Source organism: Grammomys surdaster, unplaced genomic scaffold (genome assembly GCF_004785775.1).
Source record: "Grammomys surdaster isolate TR1022 unplaced genomic scaffold, NIH_TR_1.0 141, whole genome shotgun sequence".
NCBI lineage: Eukaryota > Metazoa > Chordata > Mammalia > Rodentia > Muridae > Grammomys > Grammomys surdaster.
The window spans coordinates 11,408,917-11,427,869 of NW_021604599.1; the positions used below are offsets into that span (position 1 = coordinate 11,408,917).

General features: G+C 40.0%; 1 protein-coding gene across 2 annotated transcripts in view; it reads left to right on the top strand.

Moving 5' to 3' along the window:
- Positions 1-18,953, top strand: part of Tmc1 (transmembrane channel like 1) — a 157,619-nt gene that overhangs the window by 77,991 nt on the left and 60,675 nt on the right. For both annotated transcript variants that reach the window (XM_028764094.1, XM_028764095.1), the window contains 4 exons: positions 3,230-3,320; positions 5,403-5,484; positions 14,122-14,228; positions 16,789-16,887. In XM_028764094.1, the coding sequence (XP_028619927.1) occupies positions 3,230-3,320; positions 5,403-5,484; positions 14,122-14,228; positions 16,789-16,887 (379 nt within the window). The remainder of the gene's footprint in view (positions 1-3,229; positions 3,321-5,402; positions 5,485-14,121; positions 14,229-16,788; positions 16,888-18,953) is intronic.

An 18,953-nucleotide genomic window follows, 5' to 3' on the forward strand; every position in this document is an offset into this window, starting at 1 on the left:
TGTCAAGCGTGAGGGGAGGTCACCTTGACAGCGAGCGGGTGTGGCTTTTCTGGTACTACAAGTTAGGCAGTGAGATGTGCTTTGTGCATTCTGAGTATTTCTGATGCTTTTTGGCATTGATGATATACTTTTCTATACTCACTCAATATTTCTGATGAATAAAGTAACAAACAAGCAAAGCCAAGATTCATATTTTGTTCAAGTCGGTCCATAGTATATATCAATCATATTAGAACAAATTTTAGTGTGGAAATAAGCATTGTAGTAGAATTGGCTTCAATACTCCCAACATCTGCGTCTCATCTTGTTCCTGCAACCCCCTTGGAAAGGAGTGAAGGAATTGTTGAGATATTGTTGGTTGGGAAGTCCTGACCTATTAAAGGCCCTGTAACAGGGATCTTATGCCAGATCCTGATCAGGTATGTGAGAGTCCTGAGGATGGGTGTTTGCATCTGAAAAGCATGATTCATGAGCATGAGGACAGAAAGCATTATATGCATAGGCAAGGCCATGGAGTTAGAACACAGAGGCTGCTTAGAACTAGCAGAAGTTCTTTTGTACTTAGAGCCTCTGGTTCAGCATGTTACAAAGTGTGTACCCCTGTTCCAGACTTAACATCTGTACAACAAATGGTGCTTAAATACAATGCTTGCTTTGTTGCAGGGGTCCGAAAAGTGAGTCATGAGATCTCAGCTTATGGTATCTCACACTGTTAAGTCTTTTAAAATGTTGCAACTGCAGGGTAGTGAGTTCTCATCTGCAGTCAGCTTTACATCTTTTTATTGAGTGTTTTCTGTAGTCACAATCAACAACACAGGTCAAACAATTGTCCAGCTGTTCATGAATGACTTTGGGTGTTATTTGCTGACTGTCGAGATTTCACCATGGTGAGTGTGTTTGTATGTCAGACCATATGTGGGCACTTGCTCTCAGGTGTGTAAGGAAGGACAATTCTCGTCTTAGATAAGGTAGCTAGTGTTTGGTAATTTTGATCACTGAATATTTCAAGAATCTGTGCTTAGCATGGTCACTAAGGAACATCTATAAAAATCCTTCTCTAACCTTCATCTTAACATTCATGTCATAGTCATGCATGAAGGGTTTCATTTGCAAAGCTACACTTTTAGGGGCCACCCAACTGACCATCGCTTTGTACTTGTGGAATCACAATCTACTTTAATTGTCCCTTTTCACTAGGTCACATGTTCTCTAGGCCCCCAGAGAAGAGAAGCCAGAGTCACCTCAAATTTTAAGGTTCTTTTCATGGAACAGACAACAAAATGAGTATGATAGCCAGGTATGGCTGATAGAATTTAGACTGGGTGGCAAAAGCAACAAGCATGTTGGCTGGATATCCATAGTGAGGGTGCTCAAAGCATCCCAGTTGCAGATAGGTAACTAGTCGCGTACCTTTATTAACTTCTTCTGTCCTCACATGGTGGACAGAGGATGGCAAATTCTGACTATGAGAGAGCAATCTCTTCAACCGTCTTAGGGTTCTCCCTTCACAACCTAATTGTCATTTGTATGTGTGATATTTTAGGTGACGTCCTCAGACACTGTAGTGCCCATAAAATGGCATTACCTATAAGATTATCAGCATGGAGGTCTGTGCACATGTATGTTATGGCATCTGAACAAACACAAAATTGACCAGTGATGTATTTCTCAGCCTACATCCCTTCAGAATGTGTTAGAGTTAATATTTAAAAAAGACTTATTTCTTGGGCAGACTATCTAAGCAGTGGCAGCTCTGCTTAGCTCTGCCACCATGTTCCCTAGCCATAGGCCACACACACTCCACAACTAGAAGCAGGCAGCCAGAAACACTGGCCCTGCCACCCATGAGACTCCAGTGTGGGAGGTGGCTCTGCCAATCTACCATGCTGTCCCCACAATGCTTGGCTGAGCCCAGATCACTCTGCCATTCACGCAGCACCCAGTAGAAATGAGACTCTAATGCTTAAAGATTATCCAAAGGCTTTATATGTTTGGTAATGCTCAGTTAACAAGAAGCCCACACAATTAGAGGTGTTACCCAGTACCTAACCTAGATATTACAACAACCTTAGACTGCTAGTGACACGCGTAGATCCACCATCTTCCCTTCTTTCTGGTCCTCTTTTTCTTAGCTCCTCCTCTTCCTTCTCCTTCCTTTCTTTACTCCTCCCAACTCCTCCCACACTATCGAGTTTATTGTAAAATATCCAGCTAAAGGACACATTCTTGTTATTCAGTGACTCAGGACTGTAGATCCTGAAGTAACCCCTCTACTCTGGGGATTATACTAACACAGTGGGTGAGAAGAGCCAGCATCCGGTACCTAACAACAATCAAAAGCATGTATATAACATGTTCACGTTCTACATTTTGGTAAATTAGTGTTTTTAATGGACACTGATGTGTGTAAAGAAAGTATTGCTATTTGGGAGTCATGATTAAAATTTAAAGTTTAAAAAACTAAAAGTACACTTAAATTTAAAGTTTAAATTTAAATTCCTTTCTGAGTTTGAGGCCCAACCTTTTCCTTTCTCTCCTTTTCTTCAACTCCATCTGTTTTGGAGTGTGACTTTTGTGCTTTAAGCTGTAACTGCTCTCATGAAATTAAATATCAGGTCAATTTGTCCTCAACTCTTTCTTGTTCTCTTTTTTTCTTTTTTGCATTATTTATTTTAAAGGAATCATTTTTTTTTAAAAGGAAAAATAAAAGTTCTGGTTCCCAGAACCTGACAAAAACTTTAGGTTTAATTTTATATGTATTGGAAATGAGGAGGAGGATTCTCTGTTTGACACTTGAAACAAAATCCCTTCTGATGACTCCAGGTGATTAATGAGTGAGACTAAGAATATCTAACTCTTCCTGGTCAGAATTAATAAAAAATTAAACATGCATTAAATGTTTCTGGGTTATAGATATTTACAAAGATACCTAAAATCATGTTTGCATATTTGACATGAAGGTAGACGTGTCACTGTGTAGATATTCAAAAGGGGTATATGGGAGGGAGGGTTGCAAATCAGAATGTGGGAGCAATAGAGAAATATGTTCAATATACTATATAACATTCATGCCAAAAAACCAAGTCTATAGGTTATAAAATATAGCATAGATTCAGTTGCTATGGGTATGAAGAATCCAGAAGAAAGAAGATAGACGACCCAACAAAATGAAATGTCTCTAACTTGTGTGTCAACGCATGCCTGCCTACCTCTTATTTTCTTGTCACAGGGAAGCAAAGAAATTTGTGAGTGAGAATGAAGGAGCTCTTGGGAAAGGAAAGGGAAAGAAGTGGTTTGCATTTAAGATGATGATGGCCAAGGTAAGCATTTTCCTAACCCAGTCTGTCAGTGTCACAATGACCCCCCAGAGAGAGGAAACACTGTGTCTGTTCTGAGGAGGCAGAACCAATCTTTAACTGTTTGCATACAGCAAAGTCTAGTATAGTAAATGCATGGTCTATATTTGTTGTATTAAAGTTTGGGGGTGGATTTAGGATTATTCTTTAAGACAAAGTAAAAAGTTTAAATAGTTGCAAACACTGATTTATACCATTTATAACTTTTATGTCATTTATAATGTGCATAATTTTAGCACTTCTATGCATAAAAGACCGTGCAGCTGTTCTATTTTTATTTTCTGAAGGTTCTAGAGACTCCTGTGGTCAAGGCTTTTTTCTAAATGTCTATAAGTTTAAGGGCCATAACCTCCCTATCCCACCTCATACCCTTTTCTTTTTCTGTCAGGAATATCAATTATAATGGAAAGAAGACAAGAGAAAATAATATATTCATACAAACACAGATTTTTAGAGAAGTATAGGAAAGAAGCTTGCTTTTATATGCACTTATTGTGACCAAGCATAACACTGAGTTTCTCTATAAAGTTGCCCTTCTCACAGTGTAGTAGGTCCATAGGTATTATTAGCCTCTATTTATAAGTTCTGTAAAAACTGTGTCTGTGTGTATTCTATTGAGAGAGAGGTTTGCCAGGAAACTGAAGATTTTTATTTTCATTTAAATGCACACAAATAGTTAACTTTATTTGCTTTTTATCTTTGAAAGGCATACAGTCATTCTGTGTGTGACTAAGCTTTGTTTCTTGCTTCTTTACTGCATGGTTTTGTCCCGGCCTGCGGGACTCGGTTATTCGTGGGGGCGAGGGGAACCAAAACCTGGAAGAGAAACGGGCGGGAGAAAGGAAGGACCCAAGCAAACGGTTGCTTGTCAAGAGCCGTGTATTTTAAAAAAGGCAAGCTTTTTATAACAAGCTCGGGTTGGGGAGGGGGAAGGCAGGTGGGGTCATGGAAAGGTACAGCTTCTTCTTGGCCTGTGCCCTAGAACATTTTGTGGTTGGGGGCTTTTCTCAGAAGTAGCTATCTCTTTGTGCATCAGCTTTCAGCAGGATGAGGCATAGTCAAGGTATTCAACTGAACAGGATGTAGGTGGGTGACAAGGCTTCGGTTTCCAGGCGAGGGGGAAGGCTGGCAGGGGTCCCTGTTAGGGGTCCTGGTCTCTGACATGGTTTGAGTCAAGATACACAGCTCTTGATGCTGTGGGGGTCAAAGTTCATGTTTAAAAGTATTGCATTATGCATTGTATGAAGATGTCACGATTTACATATTCACATATTCTACTGCAGATGGGCATTTGGCCCTTCCTAGGTTTGAGTAGTCTTTTGAACTTCAGACTTAGACTGTTGTGTCTGCTTAGCTCTGTCTCACACTGTCCTAAGAAACACATATGGAAGGTTTTCTGCCTCTTTCCAATTTCTCCTTAGTCCTCTTAACCATGGATAACCCAACACTGTGGAGTAAAGTGGAAGAAAGACTTTGGAAAAATGAATTAATTACTTTTCTGTGATACAATTTCTTTCTACTTAGTCGAATATTGTCCTTTCTCAAAATGAAGTGTCCCATGTAAATGATAATCATGAATTAAAATGACCTGTGTTTACACAGGCTACTTTAGGAGACCAAAAGGGTTTCAAGGAAGATACTACATTTTATTCATAAGTCTATCAGTTTCTCATGCATTGAATATTAAACACTGAGTTTATGGCAATCACCTTACTAACATAGGTCTTATTTTATTATCTGGTAGAATACATAGATCTTTCTGAGTGGTCAGTATAATCCTCTAAAACAGAGTCAGTGTGTGTGTGTGTTTATATTTTTTCTGTTTGTTTTGGAACTGGATGTCTGACAATCAATATTTCTTTTTTAAATTATGTGTGAGTTGTGGTAAATAGAGATGAAAGTGGATCCCGCTGTTTTTACAAAACAGTAGTATTTGGTGCCAGAGAGCTCTCTGGAAGACATTGTCTTGTGATTTGGGGAAATGGGAGAATAAATATCTAGAACCACAAGAGATTGTACTTTACTAGTGTTTGACTTTATTTTCAGAAATGGGCAAAATTCCTCCGTGATTTTGAGAACTTCAAAGCTGCTTGTGTCCCCTGGGAAAACAAAATTAAGGCAATTGAAAGTAAGTATTCACCAGATCTAATTAGACAAGGAAAGCTCCTTGCAAATAAAGTTTCATAAGCTTTTCACAGACCTTTACCCATTAAGGGACTCCTTGGGGAAATTGAAAACCAACCAAATTGCCAACACTACTTACAAAGCAAAGCTTGACTCTATCATTGTAAAGCTTTGCACTAGTCAGCTAGCTGCTGAGATGAAACACCTGAGCTAATAGATTTAAAAAGACAGAATGTTTGTTTTGGCTCACTGTTTCAATTCACAGTACATAGTCACCTGACCCTGTTCCACTGGGCCAGCGGTGGCTTCATACATAGTACTGGGATTGTGTGGTAGAAGTAGTCTGATTCCTGCACAAAGCAGTGAGGATGCAAAGCAAGAGAGGGGCCTTGTTCCTGTTATATTCTACATGTTGTTTTCTCAATGACTTAACTTCCTTACTCTAGACCTCTTCCTCCTAAAGATGCCCCAACCTTTGTGCAACATGAGAGGGGGGGCATTCCAGATTCAAACTGTGTCATTGTACCAGTGCTTATCAAGGACAATATTGGAAATGTCACTTTCTTGTTTTAGTCTAGGAAAAGTATGACTCTCTCAGGCAGGAAAGGTATTATTGTGTCCAAGGACACTGCCCATATTGTGAAGGCAGTGAAAAATATACTGTAAACACATACTCTTTGCAACTTTAGATGATAACCAAAAGGACCATTTTCAAAAACCATAAGACTTAATAGCTCACATCCAAACTCTTAAAGAAGAGTAAACACAAAGAACTCGCTATCTTGATGTCATAATGGACTTTCATTCTGTGCGACACTCAGCTTGTACAGACATGCCAAAGCTTAATATAGTTCCATTTGCAAAGAATAAAGCAACTAAGATTTAAATACTGTATAAGAGAGTGCATCAGTAAAAGTATTATATGTAGAGAAAAATGGAAATTTGGAAAAAAAATCACAATTTTGTCAGGTGTGGTTTCTAGGGTTACTGCAAAGATACTGATTTCATCCATGCTTATCCAGATCTGAAGCTGGCTTTCCTGCTGGTTAAATATGACATTGCATAATTGATACAGAAGATAAACAGCTGATACCTATTTCACTGACATGATTGGGCGTGTTTAGAGGTTGCTGTCTCCAAGGCCTTGGTCCCTCATTAAATGAGTCACTAATGACAGTGAATTAAAATATATCAGCTCAGTATTTTGACGTCTCTCCACGCGTTCCTCATAGCATGCCTTTATTGCCAGATTTTCCCTCCGTGTTTTTTTTCCTATTCAAAATTCTATTTTTTAAAGTGAATCTTTTTATATAATCTCACTCCACTTTATACTTATTTTTCTTAATAGACATGAAAGCATGTATTTTGTTTTGTTTATACCTAGAGCCCACTTGGCACTCAACAAATATGTAACGAATCCAATTACAGATGTATTTTCCAGAGGTCTACCTTACTTTAGATAGTAATAGAAGGGGTTTCATGTACATGAAAAATGATATTATAGAATCCCTAGATGTCAATGGCACAGCTGAAATATATTATCTAGTCCCAAAGAACAGAACATATGGAACATTAAGATCTTGTTGAAGGGCCAGCAAGATGTCTGAGTGGGTAGGTACTATGAAGCCTGATGCACTGAGTTTGTTCTTCTGAACCTACAAGGAGGAGGGAGCCAGATCCATAAGCTGTCCTTTGACTCATACATATGCGTCATGACATGAACACAATAAGAGAGAAATGTAATATGATTTAAAAGTTAGAAGACATGTCTAAAGAAAGACCTTGATCAATTTACATGGGAAAGACCTTTGAATTTGTCATTGGTCTGTCAAATATTGGCTATCTTTCTTTCAGCAAGTTGTTTTAGCCCTCTGGTCTTTATGACGCGTCTAGATCAGATGTCAGATGTATTATGAGAAACTTGTTATTTGTATAGATATGTTGAAAATATACAATAACAAAGAAATATTTCCTTTCTTTTTAAAATACAGTAGAACATGTAGGTTCCAGCCTAATTCAGCAGCAATGCTGTGTTAATTTGTGTTTTATAAACAAAGGTGAAATTATCTTGATTATAATTATATATAGGAATGGAACATATATAAATCTATATATGCATATATAGATGAATTATTCATAGACACACACTCACAATCATCAACTAGCCATTATGTCATAGATATTACTAGAAACTCACACTTCCTTCAGTTATATTCTTTCTTCTTTCAGTAAATTTGAAGCAGCTAAGCTGGTCAGTTAACCAAGTAGGGACTACTTCCCTTTCCATGTATAATTTGTTGTTTGAGTGCTTGTTCTACTTCTTCACCAGGACTGACCCTTCTCAGCTGTGAAGAACTGGACTCCTCTCAGCCACCACTTTAGCTATGACTTACCCAATGACACATGGGTCCAACACCGCATCAACATCACTTCACCTGATTTTAATGTGTCTACGGGGTGTACATTTCCTTCCTAGTACATAGCACTACCGTAGTATTAGTTGAGTATGGTTGTAGCAGAGCTGTCAGAGAAAGTCTTCCTAGTGCCAGCCTATGTAGCTATTGAACCAAGATCTTGGAAGCTTCTTGCTTTCTGTGCATGACTAGCACTTCTGCCGGGTCAGTGGATGATGAGTGCTGCAGAACCCATGGACAGTTATTATATCTGGGGAATATGTTCCTTATTTCTCAGTTATTTACTCTGAGGACATTATTTCATCACATGTGTCTATTCTCTAGCATTCCAGTATACTATAATACTCATAAGTACATCACACACTTTCAGATTATTTTCTAGGTAGAACTCATGAAATGTGAAGGCCTGTGCTCTTTGAACTATTGAATGTAATAACCATCTCATAGGCATCACTCTGCCTGGAAAAGTATATTTCTAAGATGGTCTTTGAGGCTGAACTGAATGGAGACTGAAAACAATGTAACATGGGCTCTGTTCTCTAAAGGTTAAAGCCGTTTTTTCTGTGCCATCTGTACGCTTTGGATGGCCTATTTTTATCTCTGGTCCTCTATTGTTATATCCAGGGCTTCATATGGATTTTTTAGGTTTGGTTGTTATACAAAGTCATTTCCAGCCCAACAATACATTATGCATAATTTATAATGAGGTTTAGATGTATAGTGACATGTAAAATTATTTATGCTTTTGAGTGAAAATTATTGCAAAATTTAAATGAAATACAGATTTTTACTATGTGCCTATTTAATTATATTCTCAAATTCTTTTTAGAATAAAGTTGGCAAAATATGTTCCATATTTATAAGATACATTTCATAATAAAAGTAACGTGAATGCTTTTCTCTGAAAGAAATGAGAGCTTAATTATACTGGAGCTTCAGAAATATTACTTTATTACTTTGAATATTAGGACCATTTAATATATATTTCATGTTATTTTTAAAATGATCTTAGCATTTATTAATTTCAAAAATGCTCAGTGAAAGGCTACTGTGTCCTAGGTATCTTTCTAAGCAGCATTGCTATTGACAAAGACAGACCAAACCCTGCCCTTGCTGGCTTACTTCGGCATGTGTTAATGTTGTGAGTGGTTTGGGTGGAAAGGACAATAAAATATAAACTAGAGAATAAAATGGTATGGATTATGATGTGACATGTGTCCATGTGCCAAAAAAGAAGTAGCGTGCCTTTTTTTGGGGGGGGGGGATTCAACACAGAATTTCTCTGTGTAGCCCTGGCTGTCCTGAAACTCACTCTGTAGACAAGGCTGGCCTAAAACACAGAGATCTTTGTGTCTCTGATTCCTAATCTCTGCTTTATTATGGACAAATTATTGATGGCCACACATCAGTCATGTGATCCCAGTGTCATAACCCACAATTTATGGAGTCCTGGATAGATCCCAGTAACAAAACTCTGTTGTAATAGCTGTGCTTCTCAGACTAAAAAATTGGCTTCAAAAAAGTAACCAGGAGAACAAAGTCTAGTTCTCACATTACCCTGCTGGTCTACACACCACAGGAAACACAAGACAATCATGTCACTACATTTTCTACCTCTAGGCTCATTTAAAAATATTGCATTGTATATTTACATTGTATGGAGAAGGCAGGTCATTTACTTGTCTTTTTCTATTCAGAAATATGTTCGTTTTCTCTCTCGCTCTCTCGCTCTCTCGCTCTTTCTCTCTCTCCCTGTGTGTGTGTGTGTGTGTGCATTATTACCCATCTGTTCAAGAGAAAATTATGTATAATGACAGTCTACAAATTACATTTCTTAATAATAAATAACCAGAGGGAGAGGTGAAGCCTTAATCTTTAATTTAAAAGAGACACAAGAAAATTCATGACAAGAATATGCATGTACTTAATTTTCACTTTAATACACATGAAAGATTTTTAACACATTTATAATGTACTATAAAAGCAGCGTTTATCAGCTGTGTTTAAAAGAATGAAAAGAATGAACTATTTGTGGGTGCAGACCAAATTGTGAATTTAAATAGCCTTAGAAATTACTTATAATCTTTCAGAGATGCATGTTCATTTCATATCATTTTACATACTATATTTAAAAACAATTTAACTATAGTTCTACTTGAGTAGACATCACATCATGATTAAGAGGGATCTAGATTTGGAAACAAAGACTTGTAGATGAGCACAGTGTGGTTTAGAAGCCTGGCTTATTACTTACCACTAGTGTTCCCAGCTCACAGGGACTTGTTGACTAGATGGGCTAGGACACTCAGTCATTGCATTTCAATTATAATTAATCAATTCTGCTGCACTCAATTTCTGTTTCAATTTGTGTATGAGAGAGAGAGACAGAGACAGAGACAGACAGAGAGAGACAGACAGAGAGAGACAGACAGAGACAGACACAGAGACACAGAGACTAATAGACCTCCACACCATGAGCATCTAACAGCAGCTACAGCAGATGCTGGTGAACTTCTTAGTATATGGAACTGGCTGACTGTTGAGGGATGCAAGCTGCAGTCATCATCGTCATCATCCTGGTGAAGAAGACTATTTTTCTCTTGTACTCTTTCAGCTACATTGCATAAATAAGGGTTTCTTTTTAGCAAATGCCAGCAACTTCCAGTATTACATAACAGTCAGAATAAATAGGTGTATATAGAGAAAATTGCTTTCCGCCTTTTTTTGTTGAGACAGGAAAAGGTACTCTGGTCCATGATGTCACCAAGTGCCCCACTGTATCAGTTGTAGTACATCTGTCTTGCTATTTCACCTTTACCCACTATAGGGTGTATATGGATGGAACATGGCCTCTGGATCCCCCAATCTCTCTGACTATGTCTTAGTCTTTTCTAAAGTCATCTGAGTTTTGATAGAGTCAGTTTTACTGAAGTTCATTTTCTTTATAATTAGGATTCTGTAAAGAGTTCGCTTTCAAATAAAAGAGTCGTGGAACTGCTTTCAAAGAACCCAAGTATCAGTTTGGGTGCTTTTGTCTTAAAAAGGATGTTTGGTTCACAGTATAGATATGTGGGTTGGAGGAGGGGATGCCTTCTCAAATATACATTTTGCTTCTGTATTTAAGTATTTTAAACTATATTCCCAAAGAGCTTATTTTCCTGTGGTTGTGTGTGAGAACTGAAAGTGAGGAGCATGGTCGTAACAAGATGAGTAAGGCTGGATAAGAACAAGTAGGTTTGGGAGGATGGAAGGAAGGATGAAAGGATGGAAGGAAGGACAGATGGGAGGAAAGAAGAGAAAGTAATGGAATGGAAATGAAGAAGGAAGGAGGAGAAAAGGAGAAAGGGAGGGAGGGAGGGAGAGAGGGAGGGAGGGAAGGAGGGAGGGAAGGAGGAAGGGAGGAAGGGAGATTCCATACTCTGTACTCAGCATCTTCATCGGGCATCTATCTCCCATGCATTTGCACAGAAAGCTTTGCCGCAGCTGTCTAGAGGCAGTTGTTTGTTCTCCTCCAAGAACTGAGGACCACTTCAATAAAACATGATTAGTGAGCCTGACTAAGAAAACTCAGATAGTTGTTACCAGAGAACAGAGATAAGAGCTGTGCAATGGTATGAAACCACTGGGACCCAAGGAGATGATCAGATGTCCCGGTGTGGGGGTGTCAGGCTTGCTCTAGGGCTGTGCTGGCAGGCTAGTATACATGGCTGCAGTATCTTGGCAGGGGCAGGTCACAGATAATCGTAACTGTGTGTCATGAGTCCAAGCTCACTTATAGACGTGAACACAAATTCTGGTTCATCAAAGTCACCGGTTCCTCCCTAAATATCTGCTTAGAATGTGACTTCTTTTCAAGTTTCTTAAAAACAAAAGCAAACAAACAAAAGACAAAGCCAACAACAAACCCAGCTCCTGTATTTTGGGAATAAATGCAACAGTGACTGAAGACTAGCCCAAGCTTCAGAATGAGAGGCATGATGGATATGAAGTCAGCCTCACCTTTGCAAGCATAGGCTGGAATTTGCACTGTTGGAGCCTTCCCTTACCTGTAGGAAGGCTTCCCTAATAGAAAAGTTTCAAAGCCAGAGGGCTAAAGAAGAACATTGGTCGGCGTTTGCTCAATAAATCGAAGGGACTGACACAGGGTTTCTGAGGTTGTACGCTGACCTTCCTAAGGTGACTGAAAGTCGTAATCAGTAAAGCTGGGGAACAGAGAAGCGACATGCTAAGCCTGAAGTGATCACCAAAGAATCCGGGTTTTTTTATAGCCTACTGTATCTCATGCTGCATTTTAGAGTTTCTTTTCTTTTTAATTTAAAATTTTATGTGTATAAATAAGTGTTTTGCTTCCATGCATGCCTGTGCATTACATGTCCACCTGATGCCCAAGGAAGTCAGAAGAGGGCGTTAGATCCTCTGGAACCAGACTTACAGATGGTTTGTGAGCCACCATGTGGGTCCTGAGAATCAACTTTTGAGTCCTTTTGAAGAGTACCCACTGCTCTTAACCACTGAGCCATCTCCTCCAGTCTAGAATACTCTTTTCCCACTAATCTCAGGTTTCAGATGTTTTTTGTTTATGCATTTATGTTCTCCTCAGTCAATGAGAATCGGATAGCTCTCTGCTCTTCCTCAGAGCAGGTGTGAGTTGACAGAGTCTTGTCTGATTCTGTCTATTGTGTCCCCCAAAGCTCAAATGGGATTTTGAAAAGGCATGCATGTGTCTGACCTCCAGTCCCACTACTTAACACCTGCCTATTATTTTTCATAACTTTTTAAAAAAACACTACCATTGCTTTAGGACACATTATCCAGCATGGTTTAGTCTCCTGTCAACTGTATCTCCCGTGGTTTCTCTCTTCTGTTAGACCTCAGCCACACCCGCTATAATTTTGTTTGGCTGCTAAAAGCTCGTGTCTGTCCCAGGATCTCTGACCTCATTCTTCCCTCTGCTCTGGTGCCTCTTCTCAGCTGGGACCATTGCTACCTTCAATTTCTACTCTGGTATTATCTTCTCTAACACTTTCCTACACAAACAGATCTAAAGCACCTCCTCTTAGGCAGTAGTGGTGGATGCCTTCAATCTCAGTACCCAGGAAGCAGAGGCAGGCTGATCTCTGAGTTTGAAGGCAATCTCATTTACAGTGAGAGTTCCAGTATAGCCATGGCTACAAAAAGAAACTGTGTCTTGGAAAAACAATCAAAAATTACAAATTTTTTTAAAAGGAAAGAAAAGAAGAGAAGAAAAGAAAAGAGAAGAAAGAAAGAGAATGAAACTTGTCTCAATTCCCTTCCTGTAAGACCTGCCTGGGTATACTTCTCACTCACACATCCATTATAAAGTATTCGTATGTGTTTGCATACATAAAGTATATTTATAGTTCCTACACCTCATTGAAACATCACTCCTTGGAGCAGACACACTACTTGTAATACCGTGCTCTATACTGATGAAAAATTCTGCCAGAAGGTACTTAGGCTGTGCACTATGGCGTTCAGCATCTGCACTACCTCCATAAAATATCAGCAGTTAGCACCATCCACAAGGACACAGTTAATGTGTTTATGAGAAGGACGTGCTTGGTATGCTTATCATTTGTCCAAGAAAAAGAGCACTGCAGTCACCATGATTGTCCCCAACAGCAGGCTGGACACTAGAGCTTTCCATGTGTCTACTTACTGAACTCATGGACCAAAAGCACATGCTGTTGGTGATGCTTGTAGCTGCTAAACTAAAGGGAGCTCTCCCCCAGATGGAGCGTGAAGGCACAGGTTGCATTTTCCAGTGACATTCTGCAAGGCTTCATCCTGCACCCTAGGAAGTGCTGAAATGTTCTCTCCTGAGAGAAAGAAGAGCGATTGCCAATATGAAGAGATCCAATGTGTCAGTAGTTGTACATTTTTAAAGTTTTATTTTTATTTGTGTGTGTGTGTGTGTGTGTGTGTGTGTGTGTGCTGGGTGAGGAGCAGATATGTTCAGGTACCTAATTGGCCAGGAGAGGGTTTATTGGAGCTGGCTTTAAGGCTGGTGTTAAGGTTGGTTGAAAGATGGTGCTGGGAGCTGAGTTTTTTTATCCTCTGATAGAGCAGTAGGTGTTCTTCATTGCTGAACTATCTGTCCAATTCTAAGGATGATTACTTTGGAGGACCACTAAGAGAAGGCTGGTTTTTGTTGTTGCTATTGTTGTTTTGACTTTCCTTTAGCTTTTAAATTTTCTTTGTAATAGGTCAGTTTGGTTCCTCGGTGGCCTCATATTTCCTGTTCCTGAGGTGGATGTATGGTGTCAACATGGTTCTCTTTATATTGACCTTCAGTCTCATCATGTTACCTGAGGTAAGGGATATTGGAAAAAAGTCTTAAGTGATTTCTGTTGACCCCAAACCCCACTCCACATTGTTCACCCTTCTTTCTTTCTTAAATAGAGTGACTAACTATGGCCATTTCTTTTTTTTTAATAATTTATTTATTTTTACCCATATCATAATTCATTCACACTGGGGTTATAAATATAGAAAGGCAGGATGTGGGGAACGAGATGACACTGGAGTGTGGGTGTTCAGGGGGAATATAGATATCTTTCATTTCTTAAGAGATAGGATTTACAACAAGTGTAACCTTCAAAATAGTACCTATAACCAAAGGTCCTAATCCTTGTTCCAAGGGTATAAGACACCCATGGAATTACATATAACATACAGTGTTCATGTCTAAGTATGTACTTTGTGTGGGAAAATTTATGGCCTTAATCAGAATCATATCGGTTTCTACCCCAATGTTAAGCACTATTTGTTGATGAGGAGACTTATTATAAATACTGAACTCTATTTTGTCAAATTTGCTTTCAAAATTACTGTTCACACAATTGAAAGTTCTAGTTTTTCTTAACTGGAGGAACATAGCAGTACTCACATTTTTCTAAAATAGGTTTCTCCTGTCTCAAGTATATAGTTGATGGGGTCAGTGCCCATGGAGGGTGTTAGGATCAAAGTCAGAAAAATAGAGGGCTCAGACTGAAGAATAAACAAAACCCTGAGCAGATGTAGGCAAGAATGAGTCAAGGCCAAACCACAGGGACTCGTGAGCTTCACTCACATGAAGACGCTTGGACTTCTTTGGGCACTTACCCTACAAGAGCTTGTTGGGAGTTTCTTTAACCTACAGAGGACCTGTTCTGGTACCAGTATTTTAAAACCAATTTGTCTAATACAAGATTATCACTGGCCTAAATTGTATGTTTGAATGACATTGTATCCATCCAGTTTAAAATCAGTGACTTCTATACTTATAATCACCTTCCTAGTTAATAGAATAATCTTGCCTTCTAGCACTAAAGAGACTGGCTTCTTACAGAGCAAAAACACCTTCACGTCTCACTCGACACAGATTGTAGAGGAGCTTTCCCATCCCCATCTGAAATATCCCCAAACACCTGCGTTAGGTGTTGAGTAATTCACTGACAATTGCTAAGTTACAAAAATATATAATTTTGGGTAATTTGGTCTGGCCCTAGGACTCACGCCTCTTTTTTTTAAATCCAGATTTGGCATTTTAGTCAGCTAGTTTTTTAATTTCTGTGACAGTTCCAGGGAATATCTGAGTCTCGTTGGCTCAGATGACAGTGCGAATAGATTTTCCCAAGTTACAAGTTTCAGGCAGTATAGCCAAATGTGTGCCTCTCACCCATTTCAAAGGAGGCTAGGCTTTAGTTTTGCTTCTCTATCTAAGGAAACCCAACAGTCTGCCCTCCATCACTGTCTACTGCATATTCACTGAGGGAGTGAACTGGGAGCTTCCTGCCTTTCGATACCTAGTCACAGATAGTATAGGACACCTTGTTTCCTGAGTAATTATTTCTTACATCAGAACAGGAACAGAAGAGAATGAGCTTCCAGTGTGTTAGCAGAAACACCCACATCTCCCAACCACTGTTCTTACTTCATATCTGCCTTTATCCAGTGGCCCCACCTAGCATTGTTCTGAGGCATGTGACCTTTTGTCCCAGACTTACATGTGTCCTTACAAGCCAGATACCTCCATTATCTTTGTTGTCTAGGCCTTCTGACTTTGGATTGAAGCTGTGTGGGAAGAAAGTATTTACTATTCTGGTCAGAGGAAGAAACCAAGGCAGCTAAAGGGTGGCGGTGGAAGCTCATGCCGTTTGTGTAAAGGGAATCAGCAGGGACTAATTTCTAGCCTTTGGCTGGTCAGCCTCTGCGCTCAAGCTTTAAACTGTGCTCACCAACTCTCCCAGAGAGAGGGGAAGTTCATTTTGCCTGTGAAGCAGCTTATGGTTTGCAAGCTGTGGACCTGGAGGAGCTTTGACCCTATTCGCGTCCTATTCCTAGTCCACAGTTCTTGGTGCTGTTCTCTCCTTAGCCCACAGCACAGATTCAGGGCAGAAACCCTGAGCTGGAAATGGCATAGATGCCTCTGTAATCAGGATGCAAGTGTTTGCTTCCTGTAGATATCTTCTGATTGATTACATGGTTGGTTTTCCTGAGATGTCAGTCCCTTCCCATGAACTCTGTTTCCATCGCCCCTCTTAAGGAGAGGTCTCTTATGAAACTGTAGTACCATTTGGATGAACACTTTGGTACCCTTCTACTAAATATGGTTACTATCGTGGTAGGAGTGAGCACAAGGCTTCTCAGCAAGCCTTCTGGGGACTGTGACTGGCCTGCTTTGCTATTCATTCAGTGAACGCACGGTGTAGGATCTGTATTTACTTTGTTCTTAATTCTAGACTTAGTGATTTATTTCCCAGAAAATGAGACCCCACATGGAGATCCACAGAGTCCAAATGAGAAACTTTCCAAAGTGTTTTTTAAATAAAACCATTTGTGATCACATGTGGGGCTCAGATTTTGTTAACTGCTCGTTTTGCTTTCTCTAGTACCTCTGGGGTTTACCATATGGCAGCTTACCTAGGAAAACTGTCCCAAGAGCTGAAGAGGCATCTGCAGCCAACTTTGGTGTGTTGTATGACTTCAACGTAAGTTTCTCCACATAACTGTCTGAAGGAGACCTTGTTGTTGTGATCCAGAAACTCTATGCCCCCTTATTTATATAGGTTTAGGGTGAGGGTTAGGGCTAGGGTCTTAAGAGAGCGATCCCTGCCTCCTGTTTATAAGGGGCTGTGTGTGTCGAAGTGTGTCTATGAGTATGAACAAGGTTTGCACACATCATAATATGGCTAAATAGCAGGACTGAGTGTGGACTAAAGACGAGCTCAGATCCCAGAGATTTAAGGAAAATTCTTTCCTCCTTTTGAATGAACAAGAGAATTATTTGCAAATGTGATTTTTGAAAAATCTTATGGGATTTTTTGGAGATTCCATATTAACTCCTTCACTATCCTACACAAGAATACACAGTTACTTAATAGTCACTACTAAATAAAAAAATTATGCACTGAGAAATATCAAATTCTACAAAATAGTAGTATTACAATGAATTAGTACTTTTTTTTTACTTTGCACCTGCCCAGAAACTATCTTTGGGCACTCTTAAACCTTCCCCTGATATCTACCCCAGGCCCAAATGGGGAATGGTCCAGTGGCCACTTCCCTGACATCTCACATGGCTGGTTGGTTTTCTCTCCTGCATTCTCAATTCTTTTCTCTCCATTCTTCTTCTCCAAGTCATGGAGAATTGCCGTCGTTCCTCTGCATCCTACCCACATAATTCTAGGTGTCTCTTCTCGTGCTCAGCTATTGGTCACTGGCATCGTTTGATTGATCAAAAACTAAGTGGGGACAAGGATTTTCAGCACCTGGACATGCAGATTCTTGATTTAATCAGAACATTAGAACCAATCTTCAACAGATAGATGTGCTGTGCATATTAGTAAAATGGGAACAAGAATAGCAACAATAAGAGGGCCTGAGGAGTCCTGCTCAGGTGTAGTGTTTTAGTTACTTTTCTATTGCAGGGATGAGGTACTGTGACTAAAATCACTTATAAAAGAATTTTTTTCTTTGAGATTTTCTCTTTTTTTTTCTTGGTTATTTAATTTATTTACATTTCAAATGTTATCCTTCCTTCCTGGTTTCTCCTCTGCAAACTGTCTATCCCATACCCCTTACCACCTGCCTCTATGAGGGTGCTCCCTCACACACCTTCCCACTCTCACCTCCCTAGCATTTCCCTAAGGTGAGGCATCAAGCCTTCACAGGATCAATGAGAGGCCTCCCCTCTCATTGATGCCAGATAAGGCCATCCTCTGCTACATATGCAGCTGAAGCCATGGGTCCCTCCATGTGTACTTTTTGGTTGGTGGTTTAAGCTCGGGGGAGGGGTGTCTCTGTTCTTCCTATGGGGTTGCAAACACCCTCAGCTCCTTCAGTCCTTCCCCTAACTCCTCTATTGCGTCCCCGTGCTCAGTCAGATAGTTGGGTGTGAGCATCTGCATCTGAGTTGGTAAGGCTCCGGCAGAGCCTCTCAGGAGACAGCCATATCAGGTTCCTGTCAGCAAGCACTTCTTGGCATCAGCAATAGTGTCTGGGTTTGGTGGCTGCATATGGAATGGATCCCCAGGTGGAGCAGTCTCTGGATGGCCTTTTCTTCAGTTTCTACTCCACTCTATTTCCTTTAGACAGGAACGATTCTGAGTTAATATTTTTGCCATGGGTACGTGGCCCCATCCCTCATCTGGAGGGTGTGTCTAACCTCTGGATATGGTCTCTACTGGTTCTCTCTCCCCTTTGTTGAGTATTTCAGCTAATGTCATCCCCATTGGGTTCTGGGAGCATTTTGCTTTCCTAGTATCTTGGACTTTCTAAAGGGTACCCCCAGTTCCCCATCCCTCACTGCTACAAACCTCCATTCAATTTCTTGACCCTCTGTACTTCTCCCTGTCTCCTCCCACACTGATACACCTCCTCCTTTCCCTCCCCCTTTTCTCTCCGTCCCAGGTTCTTCCTTCCCTTTACCTCAAAGAACCCATGTGGTATGTACTCACTGGTAAGTGGATATTGGGCAAAAGGCTTGGAATACCCACAATATAACTCACAGACCATATGACACTCAAGAAGCAGGAAGACCAAAGTGTGGATGCTT